Source organism: Balaenoptera musculus, chromosome 17 (genome assembly GCF_009873245.2).
Source record: "Balaenoptera musculus isolate JJ_BM4_2016_0621 chromosome 17, mBalMus1.pri.v3, whole genome shotgun sequence".
NCBI lineage: Eukaryota > Metazoa > Chordata > Mammalia > Artiodactyla > Balaenopteridae > Balaenoptera > Balaenoptera musculus.
The window spans coordinates 41,504,104-41,525,350 of NC_045801.1; the positions used below are offsets into that span (position 1 = coordinate 41,504,104).

Sequence of the window (21,247 nt, forward strand, 5' to 3'; positions counted from 1 at the left end):
ATACCTGTCATATTAGAAAGCTGGCCAGGGACTTCCAGCCAGTGGCACAGTGGTTAAGAATCCACCTACCAATGCAAGGGATATGGGTTCAATCCCTGGTCCGGGAAGATCCCACATACTGCAGAGCAACTAAGCCCATGTGCCACAACTACTGAGCCTGCACTCTAGAGCCCGTGAGCCACAATTACTGAGCCCGTGCACCTAGAGCCTGTGCTCCGCAACAAGAGAAGCCATTGCAATGAGAAGCCCACGCACCACAACTAGAGGAAGCCCGTGCACAGCAACAGAGACCCAATGCAGCCAAAAATAAGTTAATTAATAAATTAAAAAAAAAAAAAGAAAGTTGGTCAACATTAATCAACAAAATTTAAGCAGCTATTAAAACTGGACAAATTGGCATACACGTAAACACTGTGTAATTTGATATGTTTTCCAGAATTTTTTTAAGAGAAGCGAAGGCAAGATAAATTTGTGTTAAAGAAATCTCTGACCTTTCACATTATTTCCTGACAAAGGTCAGAATCTTCAGTGCAAGTCTTAGCATAAACCTCTAATGCAATCAGGTTTGTATATAAAATAAATAGAGTTTCTGGATTTTTAGAGAAACTTTTTTCTAAACTGAGTCACCTAGGATGAGATTCTTGAAGTGGGATGAATAAAGGTAAACAACTAATCTAATACTCACAAGCTTCCCATCCACTCTTTCTTCTCAGTCCCCGGTGGAGGGGCCTGGCTTTCCATCCTTACTGAGGCTCTGTGAAGTCAATCTGGGGCCCACAAATGGGGCCTGCCTCTGCTGGGGCACAGACCTGAGAAGAGGCGTACCACTGTCAGGTCTGCCAGTGGCTCCCGTGACGGAAACTATCTTTTGGCATTCATCATATTACAATGGGGACACAGATCAGTGATGAAAGGCACCTAATTCCCTTTCTCTGTTCATAGTTCAGCGTATTTCTAAACTGTGCATGGCTGTTTGTGAATGAGGAATCCATACAGCTTTAATGTAAAACTAATTACTAAATACATCTAGTTTACAAATAATACCCTAGCGCATAGGTTTCCATTCTCGGACACCTAAAATTCATCAACAAATACGCAATTCTATCAAACTAGACAAGGCAGTTTTAGATTTGTGTCTGGACAATGATGAGAGCACGTCTCCTGTCACAAAAGATCAATGCGTGATTTTCTACTGCCCAGAGTACGGATTAAAGCACTGGAATAAGGAGCTGCTGGGCGGTCAGACAGAAAATGTACCTGCCACTGCTTCAAAATTTGTAGGGTTTAAATTCTGCAATCAAATATGTGGAAAATAACTTATAAAGAGACCAGATTCCTCCTTCTTCCTTTAATAAAGAAATACACTGAAGATATATGCAAATTATTCATGGATGATTTTAAATTCTGTCAAATCTAACATATATCTGAACGTTACATGAGCCTAAAACTATTTTCAGGATAGATTCCCCATTGACACTATCCAAATGGTATGTAACAAAAAGTATGCTCAAATAACATTCTTCCAAATGAAAAGTAGGGGTCTTTTTTTGTTTGTTTGTTTTTTTACCTTCCATAGTTCAATGGCCACAGGCTGATGTGGTGGACTGTCACAGTATACATCATCCACAGTTTTTTTCCAAAACTGCATTCTCATCAGTCCAATTGTTTTCTCAGAGACGGAGTCCTTAACCTGTAAATAGTGTTTAAAAACTTTAATAAATGCACTGTTCACAGTCTCAAAAACCAGCATTTGTAACTGCATCATCATATAATTCAGCCAAAAATTAAGTTTCTCTACATTTAATTTTTCCTTGAAGTTATGTATCATTTAAATTATCATCATTATGAGTTTCCTAAGTAAAAGCTACAAATTATCTGGTGCTTATTCAAAAATATTTTCAAGGTCTGCATTCAAAAATAGGAGCAATTCTTCTAGAAAAAAATTGTAAGAAAAAACAAGGAGAGGGAGGGGGATCATTTCGTTTAAAAGAAATTTAAGAGAGAGATCAACCAGTCACATGTAGACCTATCTGAATCCTAATTTAAAGAGACAGAGACAACTAGGAAAATCTGAACACCAGACGTTTAATGATATTAAGAAATTATTGTTAAATTTTTAATATATAATAATGGTATTGTGGTTATTTTTTTAAGTGAGTTCTTTTAGAGATGCAAGTGAAATATTTGCAGATGGAAAAATTTGAGACTTACTTCAAAATAACCTGGAGGTGGGGATGAGGTGGGTGGGGAGTAAAGATGAGAAAACAAGACTGGCCATGAGTTAGTAACAGTTGGAGGTGGGTGATGAGGTATATGGGGGTTCATTATGCTTCTCTCTCTACATATGAATATATTTCATGCTGTATATGACTGAAGTTTTCCAAAACAAAGTTTTTACATAATAAGTGGAAGAGAAGAAAAACAATCCTCACAGGGTTAGTGATAGTAAAAATATTTTTGAGTCTTAAGATAAACCTAGGAAATAGAACCAGAGGCTTTTTAGAGGAAGCAGAGAAGGAACTAATATTTATTTATCAAATGTCAACAGGTACCAGGTACAGTACCAGAGGTTATCTGATCACAATCCTCACAACAAACTCACAGGGTCCTTACAAATACACCCATTTTACAAACACAGAAATTATGGCTCAAAAAGGTAGAAGTTTATCCCATGCTCTGCATACTCACAGCTCTTATAATGGAACCAGAAGGATATGTAAAAGATTGTGGGTGAGGGGAGGGGTTGACTACAAAGGGACACATAAGGGTTGATGGAATTGCTCTGTATCACGACTCTGGTGGTAAATACGTGACTGTAAGCAGTTCTCAAAACCTATAGGACTGCACACCACAAAAAGTGAATTTTACTGTGGTACATTTAAATAAACTCATTTATTTATTCACTAAGTAACTTTTTAAAAGATGATTATTAGACTCTCTCCCTCACTTACTACTGATTAAGAATGGCCCTGGATCAAGCAAGAATCACCAATGCATGCTAAATCTAGGAGGTAAATTTTTTATTTTTAATTGAGCTATAATTGACACATAACAGTATCTTAGTGTCAAGTGTACAACATGATTTGATATATGTATATATTGTGAAATGATCACCATAGGTCTAGTTAATATCTATCACCATACATAATTAGGAATTTGTGTATACTGAGAACTTTCAAGATCTACTCTATTAGCAACTTTCAAACACATAATACAGTATTAGCTGTACATTACATTCCTATGACTTATTTACTTATAACTGGAAGTTTCTACCTTTTGACCACCCTCACCCATTTCACCCATCTCCCACCCACTGCCTCTGACAACCAGAAATCTGTTCTCTGCATCTATGAGTTTGGGGGGGTTTTTTGTTTTGCTTTTGTTTTTGTTTTAGATTCCACATATACGTGAGATCATATGGTATTTGCCTTTCTCTAACTTACTTCACTTAGCATAAAGCCCTCAAGGTCCATCTGTGTTGTCACAAATGGCAAGATTTCCTTCTTTTTTATATCTAAGTAATATTCCATTGTGTAGATATACCACATCTCTATCCAGTCATCCACCAATGGACACTTAGGTGGCTTCCATGTCTTGGCTATTGTAAATAATGCTGCAATGAACAAGGGGGTGCATGTATCTTTTCAAGTTAATATTTTCATTTCCCTTGGATAAACACCCAGAAATGAAATTACTGGATTATATGGTAGTTCCAGTTTTAGTTTTTTGAGGCACCTCCATGCTGTTTTCCACAGTGGCTGCACCTATTTACACTCCCACCAACAATGCACAAGGGCTCCCTTTTCTCCACACACTCTACAACACTTGTTATTTCTTGTCTCTTTGATAACATCTATCCTAATAGGTGTGAGGGGATATGTCATTGTGGTTCTGATTTGCACTTCTCTGATGTTAGTGATGTTGAGCACATTTTCATATACCTATTTGCCATATATGAGGTAAATTTTGATGAGGACCATGGTCTTAAAATGTCTCCTCATATTTAACAAGGAAAAAATTGTTAACACCTTGACTAGTGACCAAAATTGGTATCGCCAATAAGAGGCATACAGACATGTAATGCCTCCTTGTGATTCCCTGAGAAGGACATACACCATTTAGGTAGTTAAGCATTAGACTAGATATATATAAATATAATCATGACAAAAAATAAACTCCAAATGAGAAATACTCAATTTTTGAAAAGGAACAATATTGTTTTTAAAATGTCAATGTAATAGAAGACATGTTCCAGATTAAAGGAGGCCAAAGAGACATGAAAACTAAATGCAATACATTATCCTAGATTGGATCCTGTACAGAAGGGTTAAAAAATGCCATAAAGGACATCATTGATATCATCTGACAAAACTGGAAACCAGAAGGTAGATTAAATAAATGTACTGCATCAATCTCAAGTTTACTCAAACTGGTAACTGTTATGTAAGAGAATATTCTTATGGTAATGAAATACAGCTCAAGTTTACAGGGATAAGGGCCATGGTGTAGTCAAGTTACCGTAAAATGATTCATAAGAAAAACAGTGCATGTATGTGTGTGCATATTTGTGTGTGTGTGTGTGTGTATATACACAGAGAGAGACAGAGAGAGGGAGAGAGAGAGGGAGAAGGGGAGAGGGGCACAATATGATAAAGCAAATAGGGCAAAATATTAACAAAAGGGTATATGCGTATTTGTACTATTCTTACTTTGGTGTGTGTGAAATTATTTCCAAATTAAAAGTTTTTTTTTTTTATGGTCTTGGTGCTGGGTAGGTCTCTTAGCAATGTTTAGTGTTCAGATCCCATGGCATACGGTCTATTCTCAATACAGCATCAAGAGTAATCCTTTAAAGAAGATGTGGCATACACACACACACACACACACACACACACACACACAACGGAATATTACTCAGCCATAAAAAAGAATGAAACAATGCCATTTGCAGCTATAAGGGTGGACCTAGAGATTATCATACTAAATGAAGTAAGTCAGAAAAAAAGACAACTACTACTTACCAAAGTGATATCATTTATTTGTGGAATCTAAAATATGACACAAATGAACTTATCTATGAAACAGAAACAAACTCACAGACATAGAAAACAGACTTGTGGTTGCCAAGAGGGAGGGATGGATTGGGAGTTTGGGACTAGCAGATGCAAATTATTATATACAGAATGGATAAACAACAAGGTCCTACTGTATAGCACAGGGAACTATATTCAGTATCTTGTAATAAATCATAATGGAAAAGAAAAAATAAATAAATACATTTTTAAAAAGAGTCAATCCTTTTAGGAGGGAGATCAAGAAGGCAGAGTAGGAGGACACTGAGCCCACCTGCCCCCATGAACACATCAAAAATACATCTACATCGCGGAAAACAACCTGGAAACTGGCAAAAAGGCTCTTCTACAACCAAGGCTGAGAAGAAAGATGCACATGGAGTTGGGGAGGAAAGGAGAACCAATTAGGTTGGGACCCAGGCCCTTAGCAGGGGACACAGAAGAGGAGGGGGATATCACACACAGGCTCAAGGAACCACCCTGGGAAGCAAGGGGTTTGAGCCACACATCAAGCACCCCAGCCCAAGGGTCTGACACCGGTAACACAATTACCCTTAGCTGGTTTGAAAACCAGTGGGACTTACTGGAGGGCTGTAAGAAACCAAGACTCTGCTCGTGAAGAGTGTGCACACACTTACTTATTCCCGGAATAGCATGGAGGCTGCAGACTGAAAACTGCCTGCGGCTCTGACCAGCTGCCTGCTCCAGCCTCTCCTGCTCCAGCACTGCCCTCCACTAGGGCGAAGGCTGTCATGGCTAAGGGGAGTGCACACACTTAAAGAAAAGGAAGCCAGCTTGGGCCTGACTCTGCCTCTGAATAGGGTGAAGGCAGCCATTAACAGCATGCACATCAGGCTGCAGGCTGAAAACTGCCTGGGGCTCTGACTGGCTTCCCAGACCATTCCAGCATGTACCCCAGCCCACACCGGGCGCCTGCTCCAGCCCCTCTTGCTCTCGACTAGGGCTAAGGCACCATTGCTAGAGGAGTGCACACACTTAGAAGGATGGGAGCCAGCTCAGACCAACCCTCAGGGCTTGTGCTCCAGCACCTTGGGCTGGAAGAGCAAAAGAAAAGCCCCAGCTCACACCTGGCTCTGGCTATAGCCCTTTCATCTATAGCCCTACCTCCCACCAAAGTGGTAGCTGCCAGCACACCCCAGGAGAAGACATGACCTATGCTCACTTCAGATCCAGCTCTCCCACCAAAGTGACTGGGCACAAGCAGACTGCATAGGGGCAGGCCCACCCAAGGACACCCCTTCAAGATTGGGACAGGTAACCAATCTTATCACCTAACTCATAGAGACAGAGAAAGTTAAACAATATGAGAAGACAAAGGAATATGTTTCAAATGGAAGAACAAGAAAAAAAAAACCCTGAAAAAAACCCTAATGAAACAGACATAAATAATTTACCACATAAAGTATTCAAAGCAATAGTAAAAAGAATGCTAACTAAATTTGGGAAAAGAATGAATGAACACACTGAGAATTTTAACAAGGAACTAGAAAATATTAAAAAGAACCAGTCAGAGCTGAAAAATAAATGAAATGAAAAATGCACTAGAAAGAATGAACAGCAGACTAGGTGATAGAGAAGAACACATAAGTGATCTAGAAGAAAGAATAATGGAAATCACCCAATCAGAACAGCAAAAAGAAAAACAAATGTTAAAAAATGAGGATAGTTTAAGGGACCTCTGAGCCAACATCAAGTGTATTAACATTCACATTATAAGGATTCCAGAAGAAGAGAGTGAGAAAGGGGTAGAAAATGTATTTGATGAAATTATGGCTGAAAACTTCTTGAAGCTGAAGAAGGAAACAGATTTCCAGGTACAGGAAGCACAGAGAGTCCCAAGCAAGGTGAACACAAAGAGACCCACACCAAGACACATCATAATTAAAATGGCAAAAGTTAAAGATAAAGAGAATCTTAGAGGCAGCAAGAGAAAAAAAAAAGAGAGAGAAAAGCAGAAAAACATACAAGGGAATCCCCCTAAGGCTATCAGCTGATTTTTCTGCAGAAGCTTTGCAGGCCATAAGGGAGTGAGTGGCATGATATACTTAAACAGCTGAAAGGAAAAAACCTACAACCTAGGATACTCTGCCCAGCAAGGTTATCTTTCAGAACTGAAGGAGAGATAAAGAACTTCTTGGATAAGGAAAAAACTAAAAGAGTTTATCAGTACTAAACCAACCTTATAAGAAGTATTAAACGGTCTTCCTTAAGTGGAAAAGAAAAGGTTACAAGAAGTAAGAATTTATAGGGGAAAAAAAATGCCACTAATAAAGACAAATCATATAGTAAAGGCTGTGGATCAACCACTTAAATATTAAAGCCAGTATGCAGATTATAAAAAAAAAACTGTAAAAGCAACCATAACTACAATAAACAGTAAAGAGACAGACATGAAGATGTAAAATATGACATAAAAAACACAAAATATGAGGGAAGGGAGTAAAAAACATAGATCTTTTAGAATGCATTTTAACTTAAAAGACTATCAGTTTAAGTCACGTAGATATAATTATTGGTCAACACATATGAACCCCATGGTAACCACAAATCAAAAACCTATAATAGATACACAAAAACCAGTAAGAAAGGAACCCAAGCATACTACAAAAGAAAATCATATAACCACAATGGAAGAAACGAAATGAAGAAGAAATTAACAGAGAAGAACTACAAAAACAATTGGAAAACAAGTAATAAAATGGCAATAAGTACATACCTATCAATAATTACTCTAAATGTCAGTGGACTACAATTACTTTAAATGTCAAAAGACACAGTGTGGCTGATTGGATAAAAAACAAGACCCTTCAACATGCTGCCTACAACAGACTCACTTCAGGGATAAAGACACACACAGAGTGAAAGTGAGGGAATGGAGAAAGATATTTCATGCAAACAGAAACGACAAGAAATCAGGAGTAGCAATACGCATATCAGACAAAATAGACTTTAAAACAAAGGCTATAACAAAAGAAAAAGAGCATTGTATAATGATAAAGGAACCAATAGAGCAAGAGGATGTAACATTCATTATCATATATGCGCGTAATATAGGAACATCTAAATACATAAAGCAAATATCAACAGACATAAAGGGAGAAATTGACAAAAACACAGTAATAGTAGGAGACTTTAACACCCCATTTACATCAAAGGACAGACAATCCAGAAGGAAAATCAATGAGTAAACAGTGGTCTTAAATGACACATTTGACCAGTTAGAATTAATAGATATCTATCTACAGGACATTCCATACAAAAACAGAATACAAATTATTTTCAAGTGCATATGGAACATTCTCTAGGACAGATCACATGCTAGGCCACAAAACAAGTCTGAAAAAATTTAAGAGGATAGAAATTATATCAAGCATCTTTTCTGACCACAACAGTATGAAAGTAGAGATCTATCACAGAAAGAAAAATGGGAAAAACATTTAACACATGGAGACTAAAAAACCAATGGGTCAATGAAGAAATCAAAGAGGAAATCAGAAAATACCTCGGGACAAATGAAAATAAAAGCACAACTTTCCAAAACCTATAGGACACACAGCAAAGAAGTTCTAAGAGGAAAGTTTATAGTGATACAGGCCCATCTCAAGAAACAAGAAAAATCTCAAATAAACAACCTAACTTACCATCTAAAGGAATTAGAAAAAGAAGAACAAACAAAGCCCAAAGTCAGCAGAAGGAAGGAAATAATAAAGATCAGAGCAGAAACAAATAAAATAGAGACCAGAAAAAGAAAAAAGAAAAAAGAAAAGTTCAATGAAACCAAGAGCTGGCTTTTTGAAAAGATAAACAAAATTGATAAGCCCTTAGCCAAGCTCATTAAGAAAAAGAGAGAGAACACAAATAAACAAAGTAAGAAATAAAAGAGAAGAAATTACAACTGATATCACAGATACAAAAAAATCAGAAGGGAAAACTATGAACAGTTATATGCCAACAAATTGGACAATCTAGAAGAAATGGATAAATTCCTAGAAACTACAATCTTCTGAAACTAGACCAAAAGAAATAGATAATCTGAACAGACAGATCACTAGTAATGAAATTGAATCAGTAACCAAAAAACTCCCAGCAAACCAAAGTCCAGGACTGGACAGCTTCACAGGGGAATTCAACCAAATACACAAAGAGGAGCTAATACCTATCCTTCTCAAACTACTCCAAAGTATTGAAGAGGAGGGAAGATTCCCAATCATGAGGCCACCATTACCCTGATACCAAAACTAGACAAAGACACTACAGAAAAAGAAAATTACAGGCCAATATCTCTGATGAATGTAGATGTAAAAATCTTCAACAAAATATTAGCAAACCAAATTCAACAATATGTAAAAAGGATCATACACCATGGGATTTACTAAATCCCATTGGGATTTACATCCCATTTACAAGTGGGATTTACTAAAATGATGGTTCAATATCCACAAATCAATTAATGTGACACCATATTAATAAAACAAAGGATAAAAATCACGATTATCTCAATAGACTCAGAAAAAACATCTGACAAAATTCAACATTCACTCATTCATGATAAAAACTCTCATCATGGGGCTTCCCTGGTGGCGCAGTGGTTGAGAATCCGCCTGCCAATGCAGGGGACACGGGTTCAAGCCCTGGTCTGGGAAGATCCCACATGCCGCGGAGCGACTGGGCCCGTGAGCCACAACTACTGAGCCTGCGCGTCTGGCGTCTGTGCTCCGCAACGGAAGAGGCCGAGATGGTGACAGGCTGGCGCACCGTGATGAAGCGTGGCCCCCACTCGCCGCAACTGGAGAAAGCCCTCGCACAGAAACGAAGACCCAACACAGCCAAAAATAAATATAAATAAATAAATAAATTTATTAAAAAAAAAAAAACTCTCATCAAAGTTGGTATAGAGGAAACATCTCAACATAATAAAGGCCAATTATGACAACCCCATAGCTAACATCATACTCAATGGTGAGAAGTTTCTTCTCTAAAATCAGGAACAAGACAAGGATACCCACCCTCGCCACTTCTATTTAACATGGTATTGAAAGTCCTAGCCACAGCAATTAGACAAGAAAAAGAAATAAAAGGCATCCAAATTGGAAGGTAAGAAGTAAAACTGTCACTATTTGCAGATGACATGCTACTATATAAAGAAAACCCTAAATCTCCACCAAAAAACTATTAGAACTAAGAAATGAAGTCAATAAAGTTACAGGATATAAAATTAATATACAGAATTTTTTTGCTTTTCTAATACACCAATAATGAACTATAGGAAAGAAAAAGCAAGAAAACAATCCCGTTTAAAATCACATCAGAAAGAATAAAATCCTAGGAATAAATTTAACCAAGGAGGTGAGAGACCTATACTCTGAAAACTAAAAAACACTAATGAAGAAAACTGAAGATAATACAAAGAAATGGAAAGATATCCCGTGTCCATGGATTGAAAGAGTTAATATTGTTAAAATGTCAAGCCTACTCAAAGCAATCTACAGATTTAATGTAATCCCTATAAAAATACCCATGACATTTTTCACAGAACTAGAACATATAATCCTAAAATTTATATGGAACGACAAAAGACCCTGAACAGCTGAAGCAATCTTGATAAAAAAAGCATAAAGCTGGAGATACCACACTCCTTGATTTCAGACTATACTACACAGGTACAGTGATCAAAACAGTATGATACTGGCATTAAAACAGACACATAGATCAATGGAACAGAATAGAGAGCCCAGAAATAAACCCATGCATTTATGGTCAATTAATCTTTGACAAAAGAGGCAAAAATATACAATGGGGAAAGACAATCTCTTCAATAAGTGGTGCTGGGAAAACTGGACAGCTACATGTAAAAGAATGAAATTAGAACATTTTCTAATATTATATATGAAAATAAACTCAAAATGGATTAAAGACCTAAATGTAAGACGACACCATAAAACTCCTAGAAAATAGGCAGATCACCCTCTGACCTATGTCATAGCAATATTTTTTTGGATCTTTCTCCTCAGGCAAAGAAAACAAAGGCAAAAATAAACAAATGGGGCCTAATTAAACTTAAAAGCTTTTGCACAGCAAAAGAAACCATCAACAAAGTGGAAAGACTACCTACTGGATGGGAGAAAATATTTGCAAATATTTGCAAATGGTATGTCTGTTGAGGGGTTAATATCCAAAATATATAAACAGCTCATACTTGATATCAAAAAAACAAACAATGCAATTAAAAAAATGGGCAGATGACCTGAATAGACACTTTTCCAAAGACAATATACAGATGGCCAAGAGGTACATGCAAAAATGCTGAACATCACTAAGCATCAGGGAAATGCACATCAAAACCACAATGAGATATCACCTCACATCTGTCAGAATAGCTGTCAGGGAAAAGACCACAAATTAAGAAATGTTGGCATGGATGTGGAGAAAAGGGAGCTCTAGTACACTGTTGGTGGGAATGTAAATTGGTGTACCCACTGTGAAAGCAGTATGGAGGTTCCTCAAAAAACTAAAAATTGAACTACCATATGATTCAGCAACTCCAATCCTGGACATACATCCAAATTAATCAAAAATAATGTACATTATCACTTGCATGTAGAATCTAAAAAATAAGACAAATGAATAAACATAACAACAACAAAAAAAGAGAAGCAGACTCACAGATATAGAGAACAAAGTAGTGGCTACCAGTGGGAAGAGGGATGAGGGGAGAGACAAAATAGGGATAAGGGATTAAGAAGTACAAACTACTATGTATAAAATAAATAAGATATAAGGATATACTGTACAGCACAGGGAATACAACCAATACTTTGTAATAACTTTAAATGGAGTATAATCTATCAAAAATACTGAATCATGGTTGTACACATGAAACTAATATAATATTGTAAATCAACTATACTTTAATAAAAAAATTTTTTTTAAAGGGTAATCCTTCAGAAACATGACAAAGAGGTGATGTCTTTCTCTGCTCAGAACCTTCCAATGGTTTTCCATCTCACTCAGAGTAAATGCCAAAGTGACTGAAGTGGTCTCCAAGACCTTACTTTTCTGGCCCAGACACCTCTAACCTAATCTCCTCCCACACTCTCCCTCCTTTCTCTGTTGTGCCACACTGGCCTTCTCGTCTTTGAATATGTCAGGCACACTTACATCTCAGGGCCTTTGCACTTGCTGCTCCTTCTGTCTAGAAGACTCTTCAGCCATGTATCTCACTCCCTTGCCTCCTTCAAATCTTTGCTAAAATGCCACCGTCTCAGTGAGGTTTTTCCTGATCACCCTACTTAAAACAGGAACCCCTGCTATACCCAGCCTTCCCTATCCTCCTTAATTTTTCTGTACAGTATTTACTTGTTCCTTGAATACAGGGACTTTGTATGTCTTATTCAATGCTATAACCCAGTACTTAAAATAGTGCCTAGCGTATTTTGGACAATACCTGTTGAATGAATGAACAAGACTGTGTGTGTAAAAAAGCAGTAAGACAGACAGCCATAGGGAGATGGAAGTGGCATCTTGTGCAGGGCAGTGGGACCAAGGGGCAGCCAGGTGGACACTGCCTGGAGTGGCACACAGGTGCGAGGCTACCTGCACAGTTGAATTTATTTAAATTAAAAAAAAAAAAAAAAAAAAAAAGCAAGACATTCCTATAAGGTGACAGAGAATCACGGAAAATATGGAAGATTTATTTATTAAAAATGGAATTTTAATTATTTTAAAGTTATAATGGAAGATCACATTGGGTACTATTTATTGTTAAATTGTGACTGACTTAAGATGCTGAAGTGTAGTTTATACCTGAAAAAGGATGAAGTAAAAAAATATAGACCCATGACTTCTAGAAATATACCGAGGACAAACAGCCAGAGTCTATTACTCTCTGCAGATTTACAGGGTCTCACCACAATTATGCCTCAGTACTATACTCACATCCTTTCATGTGCTCCTACTTCACGTCCTACCATATTCACCAGAGGCTGTGTCAAAACCTGTCATACTCTTCAAGACTCCAAACCCTCCTGTGCTCCCTCACTCTCAATAACTAACCTCTCCATTTCATTTACTGAGAAGATCAACGCCATTCTATCTCAACTCCCTCATTTACATTCTCCATCTCAATTTATCTTATATCAGCACACGTTCTTTCCAGTCTAAGAGAAAGAAGAGTCGCTCCTTTGTTTGTAATTCTTTAGAAAAAAGTGAGTTAGTATGATATAAGGTCTGGGTTTGTTATAATTGCTTCAATTTCCATTTCACTTTAAAGCTAAAACCTCAATTTAAAAAGTGCTTTGAAGAACTGCTATATACATGTAAATTATGCAAATGTGGTAAAGAATAAGCAGTAATACTCTGATGAACCTATTCAATTAACAGACAAATGTGCAGTGTTAATTGCATAGTTTTATAATATCTTTAAAAAAAGAAATTCCAGGATGGTCTTTCCAAAAACATTAAGTTCATTAGCTAGTTTTATTTTTGGAATTGAATTGTTAAGCAGGAGAAAGAAATCACCAGCAGAAACCTTAAACACATCTAACATATAAATTACAACTATATTTCTTTATTGTTCAGCATTAAACATATTACATCACTATTTTTACAAATAATTTTTAATGTATTTTAATACCAGCCTGAGCCAGTTCCACATTGAAAGCTCTCAGTGCAAAAGCAGAGCTTCTGGATTCTGCAGGGAGTAGCAGGGAGCATAAATAGCCTTCATAATCTCGTTTCCTATAATAAATAAGCAAAAAAAGATAATTACTTTTCACTTTCCAAACTGCACACAAAAAAAATACTGACCAAAATGAACTGAAAACAAGGCTTCAACTCAAAATAGCCCCCAAGTTTCCTATATTTTATATGTTTCTCTACAATTATAAAAAATTTATGTGCTTCCAATCCCAGACCAGATAAAATGAATAATCAATCTCTACTAATTTATTTTGACTTATATAATATATATATAATTTTAACTGTTTCAGAATCACTTTGGTTTTAGTAAGAATTCAAATGAGTTACAGATGTAGAAATCAAGAAAACAGTGCCAGCAAGTATTGGTATGAACTCATGGTTTTGAATGCACAGACAAATATACACATAAGACAAAGACAGAGAACAATATGCGGGGTGTGTGGGAGGGTGCACCTGTGTGTATGCGCACACACTCACACTTACTTCTATTTCCCTACAGCATCTGCTGACAAAGCCTAGAAACAATGATATCCGCCCCCCCATACCCACAGTGTCAGCGAACACACCTTGATTTCTCCACTGAAAGAAACTAAGGCTCCTTGAAGGAATGACTGTCTCCAGGGCTGGTGCAAGGAAAATACCAGATAAGCCTGAAACATCTTCTTGAGCAGAAAGTAAACAAACGTTCAAAGAATGGAGTGACTTGTTAAAAGGACAAAGAAATTGGCTTGATGAAGTTCTATTGGCCAAGTCTGGGACAATTTGAGCAACAAAAAAATAATGACAGTAAAAGATTGTAACAGGACCCCATGAGCTCATACCAATATAAATGAATGAATAAATACAAAGAGAAGGAAAAATTTGACAACCAGTACAAAGCCAACTGATAAACCTACAAGACATGATTAAATTTTTAAAATCACCACTTGATAACTATTAAAGTAAAAACTCATTCAAGCAAATATCAATAAATGTCTGAAAATGTTAAACAGGTGAAAGTTTGAAAGAAAAAGAGTATTTACATAGTATTAAAGTATCTCCTCACAAAATAAATATTATTTGCTAACATTCTTATTAATTTACAAGGGAGAAACCTGAAAGACACTTGAGAACCAAGTAACAAAAAGTTCACTCCACAGTAGTAGGATAAATCAACACCATGTGCTTTCTGACATGATACTGAGAAAAGCACAGCATAACTTTTGTAATATTCCTGCAAAAATTGGGTAAATCATGAGTAAACATTAAAAAAACCCAAACTGAAAGTCTACAAAGTAGCCTGTCCTGTTCTCTTATAAAAAAAAAATGTCAAGTTCATTAAAGATAAGGAAAGACTGAGAAACTGTCCCAGATTGGAGAAGACTAAAGACACATGACAACTAAATGTAGCACATGATCCTGGATATATGAAAGACATAACAGACTAATTAGCAAAATGTCAATGGAGTCTGTGGATTAGATGGTAATACTGGATCAATTTTAATATCCTGATTTTGATGGTTATACTATGGTTATATGGGAGAGAATCCTTGTGTATTAAAAACACACACCAAATTAATAAGGGGGGTAATGGGGCATCTACATCTTATTCTCAAGTGGTTCAAAACGTTAACAATGAGGGAATTTGGGTGAAGAGTACATTGGAGCTCTGTGTACTATTTCTGTAACTTTTATGTGAATTTGAAATTACTTTAAAATGAAAAGTTAAAAAAATATAATCCTTACTATATTCATTCTAGGATGACTTAAGTATAAAGTGCTTACCAGGGCTTCCCTGGTGGCACAGTGGTTAAGAATCTGCCTGCCAATGCAGGGGACACGGGTTCGAGCCCTGGTCCGGGAAGATCCCACATGCCACGGAGCAACTAAGCCCGTGCGCCACAACTACTGAGCCTGCGCTCTAGAGCCCACGAGCCACAGCTACTGAAGCCCATGTGCCACAACTACTGAAGCCCGCGTGCCTTAGAGCCCGTGCTCCGCAACAAGAGAGGCCACTGCAATGAGATGCCCGCGCACCACAACGAAGAGTAGCCCCCGCTCGCCACAACCAGAGAAAAGCCTGCGCACAGCAACGAAGACCCAGCGCAGCGATACATACATACATACATACATAAATAAAGTGCTTACCAGACTGCCTATTGACAAGGCTACTTTCACTGTAATACACTGGAACCTTACTGTAACAGTATTTCCTATAAAACAGTACTCAGTATAGAATGGGTCCAACCTCATTCCATGGAGTTTAGGTTTTGAAATTCAGACTACTCCCACTTTTCAACTGGTTCACACTTTGTCGTGTGGCTAACAGAGAACTTAAACCTTCACAATTCCCCCAACTTCCACATAAACAAAAGGGAGAGATCATGAATAGATAGCAGTAACCTTGTTATCACAAGACAGCTCTACTAAAAAATCTCACCATATGCGGTTTCAGCTACAATATGGAGAGTTCAGACAAAACTTTATAGCTTATACTTGTAAATATATATAGATGTAAACATTTCTAAATTTTATTTTATTACAAACAGTCTCTAAACTTCAAAAATGTTTAAAACACCTGAAAGTTAATATGAGACAGTAAGAAAACACTGAATAGGAATCAAACTACAATCTTAATTTCCATCATTCAACTAGTTATTGACAGAAATGATACCAGTCATGTCTATTTCCTAACTTGAAAAATGAGGATTGATATCCTACCTGTTTCATATCTCCTTAAAAATAACCAATATGTGAAGTACTTCAAGTTTCTTAACACGAAAATGAAAAATGAAATGAAGACATAACAGAACTGTAACAGTCTTTGGGAAATAAGATATTCTACACAGCTAATGGTTTGCCCTGTTAACAATTTTTAAAATACTTTGGTTGGAAATTTTTCTAAACAATATTACCCACTTCTTTGCATTAAATAGGATATACTATTTAACCATTTCTTCATCAATCAGGATCATTGTTATCAACATTGATTACTGGTATACAAGGATAACCTATAAATAGCTAACCAAGGTCCAGTTACCTAAGAACTGTTCCAGATAATGAGAAATGCTATGCTATGATGGCTTTATACAGCAGCAGGGTCAATAACCTTTCATTCATTCATTCATTCAAACATTTATTCAGTGTCTAGCACATGCCAGGCACTGCGCTAGACACTGAAGATAGGTATAGACTTCAGTCTAGCAGGGAGAAACAGACATATGAGAAGTAAGCATATCTAGTGCTAGGACTGCTATGCTAATTCCATGGACCTGTGCCACTGAAGCACAAAAGAAGTGGTTCCTCAGTGAGGCTGGAGAACTGCACTTCCAGATACCACCACTGCCACCTCCTCATCTTATTATAACACTAATCCCAAGGCCTGAGGCGGTGTTCCTCAAACCAAATCCCAAGAAGCCTATGTAAATTAGGCTTGAGATTTTCCCAGGAACCTTGATTCCTAGAAGATCCTCGGCTGGCTAATCTGAAGTTATAGCCTAGTATCTTGTCTGATATTTGGAGGCCTTGCCTAAGATACATGTCCAGAACAACCCTGCACACACAATTTCGGAGGCCAAATCTTGCAAAGATTAACGGACAATTAGAAGCTAAAAGTTCTAATCTTCCTTTCAAGTTCATTTTGTTTTTATTTTAAACTATTTATTGAGCATTTGTTATGTACCAGCATTTTTATATACATCATGTAATTTAATCCTCACAACCATGTTATAAAGTAGAAATCTACAAATGAGGAAATAGCTGAATCTTAAAGTAATTAACTTTCCCAAGTGACAGAGCTAGGATTAATAAACTCAGATAAGGTCTGCCTGCTGCCTGCTTTTCGATAAATCGCTAGAGTCAACAGCCTCCATCCCACTTAAATACCAATATGGACAGATTAAGTATCTGGCCATTTATAAATATATATTTGAGAAAAACTGTTATGTGATATCCACAGACTATTTCTGGAAGAATATATAAGAAATCAGTAACACCCTGGATAGGAAAGTTAGGACACTACTGGTGTCAAAGAAAAACTGCACTGAACAAGTGAATATGGATGGTATACGTTTTGGGAACTTAAATTTTTTTTTTTTTTTTTTTTACTCATTGGAAATTGAATGCAAACTAAGACCACTTGACTGTTACTGAAATGAATAGCCCAGTTTGCTTTTTTTTTTTTTTTTTTAAAGAAATTCACGTTCTTTTATTTATTTATTTATGACTGTGTTGAGTCTTCGTTTCTGTGCGAGGGCTTTCTCTAGTTGCGGCAAGTGGGGACCACTCTTCATCGCGGTGCGTGGGCCTCTCACCATCGCGGCCTCTCTTGTTGCGGAGCACAGGCTCCAGACGCGCAGGCTCAGTAATTGTGGCTCACGGGCCCAGTTGCTCCGTGGCATGTGGGATCTTCCCAGACCAGGGCTCGAACCCGTGTCCCCTGCATTGGCAGGCAGATTCTCAACCAGTGCGCCACCAGGGAAGCCCGGTAACTTAAATTTCTTATCATCAAAAAATGATAACTTAAAAATATATATAGATGACTATAATCTTTTTGGCTTTTACAATTCTTAATGACCTGATTTCCACTAATGCTACCTTGTTTCTCCTACAAACAATCAACAATAAGGTGGGGTAGGAACACTCTTTTAAAAAGTGATTAAAAACAAAATACTGAAATGCATGGGAATGTTGTCCTTATGCTACATTTTGCTACAATGGAATTCAAACAAATTGGATTTACTAGCCCAATCAAATTCAAGATAGTTTAACTATTCTAGCACTTCTCAGAAGTCCTTGAGACCAGGTACTTTGAGACTTTTTGCCACTGTTACGAATTAAGGGCAGCAAAAGGGCAGCGGGGGCGAGGCCGGGGGGAGGTGGTGGTAAGCCATTCACTCCTGAAGCCAGGCCTGGATTCCAAGGCAGGCCCCTGCCCACATGTACCAGGTAACCTGATTCATCCAATTTATCCCACAAATGATTAACAGCGACTCCGATGTGCTATGCCTTTCGCGTGCTACCAGAATAACTGACTTTATGAGGTTTAGATTCCACTCAACTCAGGTAAATTCCAGAATCTCTCTAAACCTTCATTTCCATGTCTGTTAGATGAGATAATAAAGGTTATACCGTACTCACTGTACCCCTGCTTTGCGCCAGGCACTGTTCTAAATGCTCTAATCCCCATAACTGTAAGTGGTAGGTCTACAACTGTTCCCTCATACTTTGTAACGAAAATTAGATAATTTACTTGTAAACTACTTTGCATAGTGCCTGACACATAGAAAGAACTCAAAGTTAACTACTGCTTAATTAAAATTAGTTACTAGCCATCTTTCGAATTTTAAAAAGCTATTCATGCAAAACGTTTAATTAGGTAAAAGTTAAGGCTCGGGCAAGGGGACAGACGAAGGAATTTTGCCACAATTTTGTGACCAGTGTGAAAGCTCCTGTTGCCTCACTCCCCCATACACCCGAGCTCACACGCTGAGGGACACGGGGAAGGTGCAGGTCCGCCCCGAGGCCCGCCGCGCCCACCAGGGTCCCTTTCGGCCTGCTCCCCGACCTCCCGGCCGGGGGCAGTCGGGCTCGCTCACCGCAGCAGCTCCAAGCAGTAGCGGTCAGTGCCCGAGGCGCCAGGTCCGCTGACCGCGGCCACGCTCCGCCCGGACCCCGCGAGCTCCGGGAGCCGCCGTGCGTGCGCCCACAGGCCCCTGGGCGGCCGGCGGCGGCACAGGCCGGGGACGCCGGGCCGTAGCGGGCCCCACGCCGACACCAGCGTGGAGGCAGCCATGACACGGACGCCGCCGTGCCCTTCGACCTCGCGCTGTTAGCGCTCGGACACGCCTCGCCTCGCCACGCCCCGCCACGCCCCCGGCAGCTCCGTCTGCGCACCTCTTTGCGGCGGGAAGGAGACCGCTGGGCGCCCCTCGGAGATGAGACAGGTGTCGCTGTGGTCCCCTGCATCTGCGCCTCCGCCGCGCTCGTCGGCCTTATAGGTTCCAGGAAAGCCCCGCCTAAATTCGACGGATCTCGCCCGGGCTCTCCCCCTTCCTTCCAGGTCCTTCTGAAGATGTATTGATATTTATCGAGGCAGGAGGAAAGAGAATAATTTGACAGTTTACTAGCTTGATTTATAACTTTTAAACATTTATTCACATGGTATGTGAGCCTCCTTTGGCACTCTTACCATCAGGCCCCGCAAATATTAGAGTTCGGTCTAGTTGCCACCACCTGACCTGGTCCAAGCCAGCAGCTGCCTACATCTGGATCCCAGTAACACCTCCTGCCTCCAGGTTTGACCAGATTTTTCGCGCTGCAGCCACACTTGTTCTTTCGAAAGGGTGCCTCCGATCATGGCCCCTCCCTGCTTGACCAGTTTTACTGCGTGTTGGATAAAGCTCCTCCACGATAGTAGCCTCTTTTTACCTTTCAGCCTCAACCCTAGCTATCTGCATTTGTGACCCCATTTTAATGTTTCTCCTTAAACCCATGGGAGAGTACTCTGTTGTCTGGACCTAAGAACTCCAGCCAATTCACCCTGCTTTGGTTTTCCTCCCTGACACTGGCTCTCTTCAGCCTATGCAGGGCCTCAGTCCCTCCTGCATAATATTCTGTTTTCTCTCTGGGCTTCTGTCCTTTAGTTCTGACAGACACACACTAGTGTTTCTGATACCAAAGTTTAATAAACCTGCTCAGTTAAAAAAAAATCACTTATCTACATCTCTAGTTCTGGTCTCCTGCCTAGCTGGACTTTTCCATCTCCACATCTTGCCATTACTTCAAAGTTTATGTCTAAAAACCAAATTAAACTAACTCCTCTCCTTAGTCTTTTTATCTGGACAGTGTCCCCCTTCTCACAACCAGGGGAAACACTTTGGAGTCACCATTACCTCTTCCTGCTTCTACATCTAATGTAATCTAACTTGTCAGGTCCTGTCAATTCTTTTACCTTCCTATACTCACATCCATGGCAGCATAACTTGTGCAAAACTACCTGGATTCAGATCCTGGTTCTACCTCCTACTATCACTGTGACCTTGGGTGACAGACTTACCTTTTCTTGTGCTTCAGATCCCTCCCCTGTGAAATGGTAATAGTAATAGAACCTACCTCATAAAGTTCTTGTGAGAATTAAATGAGTTAATATCTTCCAGGCATCTAGGGCGATGCCTGGCCCATAAATAGTACTCAAAACAAGTCATCTGTGTAGGGAAAACATTAAGAAAGACTGTTTAAAGGGACCAAAAAGATTGCTGGGTGTCTTAATGGAAAGTTAGACATTGTCCAGTTTATCTGATTTTATGGGGTTTTTGTGCCTTTCATTGTCTTTGAACTATTTTACAATTCTGTAAGTTGCAGAATATTGACAATAATGCAAATAATTCTTGTCCATAATTTATGCAAATTATACCCGTAGGAGATTCAGTTGATTATTGTTCTATGGATATTATCTGTTTTTGCCAGTTTCATATCTA

At 38.6% G+C, this 21,247-nt stretch overlaps 1 protein-coding gene across 7 annotated transcripts in view; it reads right to left on the reverse strand.

The window, feature by feature from the left end:
* The window catches only part of LOC118883542 (NADH dehydrogenase (ubiquinone) complex I, assembly factor 6), a 38,329-nt gene extending 18,756 nt beyond the window's left edge, over positions 1 to 19,573 (reverse strand). For 5 of the 7 annotated variants that reach the window (XM_036830490.1, XM_036830491.1, XM_036830489.1 and 2 more), the window contains exons 1-3: positions 19,367 to 19,573; positions 13,730 to 13,829; positions 1,568 to 1,690 (exon numbers count right to left, since the gene is read on the reverse strand). In XM_036830490.1, coding sequence (XP_036686385.1) covers positions 1,568 to 1,690; positions 13,730 to 13,829; positions 19,367 to 19,563 — 420 coding nt within the window. In that variant the 5' untranslated portion in view covers positions 19,564 to 19,573. Of the gene's footprint in view, positions 1 to 685; positions 810 to 1,567; positions 1,692 to 13,725; positions 13,830 to 19,366 lie in introns of those variants that run through there. The other 2 variants (XM_036830494.1, XM_036830495.1) reach the window with 2 other exon arrangements.
* Positions 19,574 to 21,247: the final 1,674 nt, after the last annotated feature.